This window comes from Chiloscyllium plagiosum, unplaced genomic scaffold (genome assembly GCF_004010195.1).
Source record: "Chiloscyllium plagiosum isolate BGI_BamShark_2017 unplaced genomic scaffold, ASM401019v2 scaf_3043, whole genome shotgun sequence".
NCBI classification, from domain to species: Eukaryota; Metazoa; Chordata; class Chondrichthyes; order Orectolobiformes; family Hemiscylliidae; genus Chiloscyllium; species Chiloscyllium plagiosum.
The window spans coordinates 6,159-10,199 of NW_025213736.1; the positions used below are offsets into that span (position 1 = coordinate 6,159).

General features: G+C 43.1%; 1 gene segment (V, D, J or C); it reads right to left on the reverse strand.

Annotated features, from left to right (window-relative positions):
- LOC122547705 overlaps positions 1 to 4,041 on the reverse strand; it is a 17,702-nt gene that overhangs the window by 4,252 nt on the left and 9,409 nt on the right. The window contains 2 exon segments of the C gene segment in view: positions 2,172 to 2,175; positions 2,731 to 3,036. Of these exon segments, the coding sequence occupies positions 2,172 to 2,175; positions 2,731 to 3,036 (310 nt within the window).

Sequence of the window (4,041 nt, forward strand, 5' to 3'; positions counted from 1 at the left end):
TAGGTCCAAAAGACCAAGTGCAAATACATGGGCAAATTTCAGAGACATGGAAATTAAATAGGGGAATGAGAAAAGAGGTTTTTAACTTCCTCAGCATAGGCTTGGATATTCATTTTGTCAAAAATTTAGAGGGAGCACAATTCTGAAATTGCCCCCAGGAGAATATTTTAACAAAGTATGTGTTTAGTACTGAGAATTTTAATCCAGACTTTGCAAGAGAGGGGTGAACCTTAGGGAATGAAGTCGACCCAGTGGGTAAAACAGCAATGGTGGAGCACTTTGCAGACAGTGATCGTAAATCAGTTGGATTTCAGATTGTACTGCAAAGGAATTGAAATTGGCCCAAAGTTCTGAAAAGGGGAAGGACAATTATAGTAAGATCAGGTAATGACTTGACCAGAGTGGACTGGAAGCTGACACTTACTGGAAAATCTAAGTCAGAGCAGTGCGACACATTTAAGAAAGAGATAGGAAAATCGCAGGGAGGACATTTCCCTGGAAGCCACTGCGTGGGACCAAGACTGCAGCGGGCTCTGGACACCAAAGGGCATGGAGGGTGAGATAAAGAGAAACAAGGGAGGCTTCCGGTCTATACTGAAACCTCAAAAAAATAGAAATTAGTATGGAGTACAGAACATGCAAGGGGGAGTTTGAAAGACAAAGGAATTAGAAGAGCAAAAGGGACCATGAGAAAATAATAGCAGTCAAAAAAAAGGAAAATATTTTTAAAAGTTACAGGCTCATTCATTATAAAAGAATTATTCGGGAAACAGTAATGCCCTTTACGTGTTATTATTGGAGTGGAGCCGGAGAATTAGATTGTGGTCAAAACGAATGTGTTGTGTCAGGATCTTGCCTGGGTTGGAGGGTTTTAGTTATGAGACTAGATTAGATAGACATGGGTTTTCCTTGGAGCAGAGGAGAAGGAGGATTTGGTTGTGGTCAAAACTAATGTGTTGTGACAGTGTTCACTAGTAAGAGGGACAGTGTGGGGACAGAAATCATGGAGGGGTGTTGTGATGTACTTTCTGAAATTAGGACACATGACGTGATGTTCTGTGTTGTCTTGCTGAATGAAAAGTGGTTATATTTCCAGGGCAGATGAAAAGTATACCAAGCGGTTGAGCGATGCAAAAGATGAAATAGTTGTGTCGCTGACAATAATTTAGAATTACTGTCTGGCCACAACACTTGTGCCAAGTGAGTGTAGATCAGCCAACGCTGCACTGTTATGCAGGACGAAGGAAGGGATAAATAATGAAAACATAGATCTGTCAAGCTCGTCTCAGTGGTAGGGAAACTATTGAGAAGTGAAATTAGTCTTCATTTGGAAGATAAATCAACAATTTTCAGCACGGTTTTATTGAGAGGAAGTCATGTGCAACAATTTGATAGTAGTTTTCAGAGAGATAACTCGATGCCTAGATGATAGCAATAATCAGAGCCAATGGGATCCGAGTTAATTTGACAGATTGGATCTCGAACTGGCTGAGTGGTGGGAGCAGAAGATAATAGTCATTGGGTGTCTGCGTGACTGGAAATCTATGTCTCCTGGTATTCTGTAGGGATTGGTGTTGATTTCCTTGCTATTTCTCTTGCATACCAATGATTGAGATTCAAATTTAGAAGGAGTAACCAGTGAATTCACAGATGAAATGAAAACTGTCATGTTAGTAAGTCATGAGTTTCATGGCTTTAGATTTCAGGAGGATATACAAGGGTTGGTTGTATGTGAAGAGAAGTTGCAAATGGAAATTATTCTGGATAAATGTAAGGTGATGTAATTCGGCAGAAGAATTTGTGAGGTATGACGTTTTAAATGGTGTAACCCTGGAAAGGCCTGAGGATCTTTGGTGCATGTTCCCACCGATCCCCTGTAGTACTGTGTCATCTGGATAAAGAGGCTAAGAAAGTGGTAGGATATTTGCTTTTATTAGCCTCGACATTGACAATGAAGAGTAGGGAGATGATACTGGAACTTAATAGAACACTGGTTAGGCCATACTGAAGCGTTTTGTGCATGTTATCGAAGGAATGTGATTACACTGAAGGCAGTATTGATGAGATTTGCCAGGATCTTGCCTGGGTTGGAGGGTTTTAGTTATGAAACTAGATTAGATAGAGAGGGGTTTTCCTTGGAGCAGAGGAGAATTAAGGAGAAGATTATCATGATGTCTAGAATTATTTTAGGCATAGACAGGGTAAACTGGATGAAACCTTTCCCCTTGATGGAGAGATCAATGCTTCAGGGGCACAGGGTGAAGGTAAGGCCAGGAGGTTCCAAGTGGATCTCAGGAGAAAACAAAATCAAACAGAGGGTGGTGTTAGCCTGGACCTCAGTACCTATAAGTCATGAAGAGACTGAGCCCCTCATAATAAGTATGAAGTTTTGAGATGCATCCTTGCAAAGTCAAGTCATACAAGGCAATGGATCATGTGCTGGCAAATGAGACTGGAATAGTTAGGTGGCTGTTATTGATAGACGTGAACTGGATGGATCAAAGGGCTTTTTTCCTGTGCTGTATAAGGTGATTCTGTGAAAACGGTTATAAATAATACCTTATTCATGTTAATCACAGATGATATGTTTATCTCAGTTCCCACGTACCTGGACATGCCATTTCTTTGCTCTTGTGTGACCCGCTGTGTTGAACCTCACAGTAGATTACATAATGCCTTCTTCATGTTAATCACAGATGCTCTGTTTATCTCAGTTCCTACAACACTTACCTGGACATGGCATTACTTTGCTGTTGTGTGACCCGCTGTGTTGAACCTCACAGTAGATTTTGCTGGGGCAAACTACCGCTGACTCGGGCAGGGTTAACTGGCTGCTCAGGGTGTAGGTTCCCTTCTTGTTTCTCACTGATGGGTAAGTCTTCAATCCAGTAGTGATTAGCTCCCCTCCTTTCTTCCAGGTTACCTTGGTGACGTCAGGGGAATAGTCCATCGCCAAACAACCAAAGATTGCAGAACCGGTGTTGTGCTCCTGACAGGAGGAGACCAGGCCATAAAGCGTGGGGGGAGATGGTGACTCTGCAATAGAATGACCAATTGAGCATGTTAGTTTCTGTTCATTTCACCTTATCAGTTACTCAAATGTATCCTCAACTGTAAATGTTTGCCAGTATGCTCCCGCTGAGTCTACAGCATAACTAGGGTTTGTTTTTGGTTCCTACCAGTTGCTGATCATGATCATTGGTTCCGTCTTTAGAAACATGCCCTCGATCTTGACCATTGCCATATAATTGAGGAAGAAGAACATCCTGATCCCACCCCAGTAGATCTCACCAACTGACACTTTCATTGGATTGCTGTGAAGAGCAGAGAAGTTTCACAAAATACATACCAAGGAAATGCCGATTCATCGAAATTCTACAGTGTGTGCAAACAGGCCATTTGGCCCAACAAGTCCACACCCACCCTCTGAAAAATAACGCATCCAGACCCATTCCCCTACCCTACAATGCTACAGTTAACCCTGACTAATGCACCTAACCTCCCAATCACTGAACACAACATTTGCAATTGCCCCAGCTTGCACATCTTTGGACTGTGGGAGGAAACACACACAGACATGGGGAGAAAGTGCCAACTCCAAACAGACAGTCACCCGCGGCTGGAATGGAACCCGAGTCCCTAGCACTGTGAGGCAGCAGCGCTAACCACGGAACCAGCGTGCTGCCCCACTAGCTACCGTGCTGCTGGGAATACCCAACAGCTGGCAGTAACCCCGGAGAGAAATCAGAGTGAATCATAGAACATAGATCATTACAGCGCAGTACAGGCCCTTCGGCTCTCGATGTTGCGCTGCCCTGTCATATTAATCTGAAGCCCATCCCACCTAAGCTATTCCATGTACGTCCACATGCCTGTCCAATGACGATTTAAATGTACTTAAACTTGGCGAATCTACTACCGTTGTGCGCTGCCCTGTCATATTAATCTGAAGCCCATCCCACCTAAGCTATTCCATGTACGTCCACATGCCTGTCCAATGACGATTTAAATGTACTTAAACTTGGCGAATCTACTACCGTT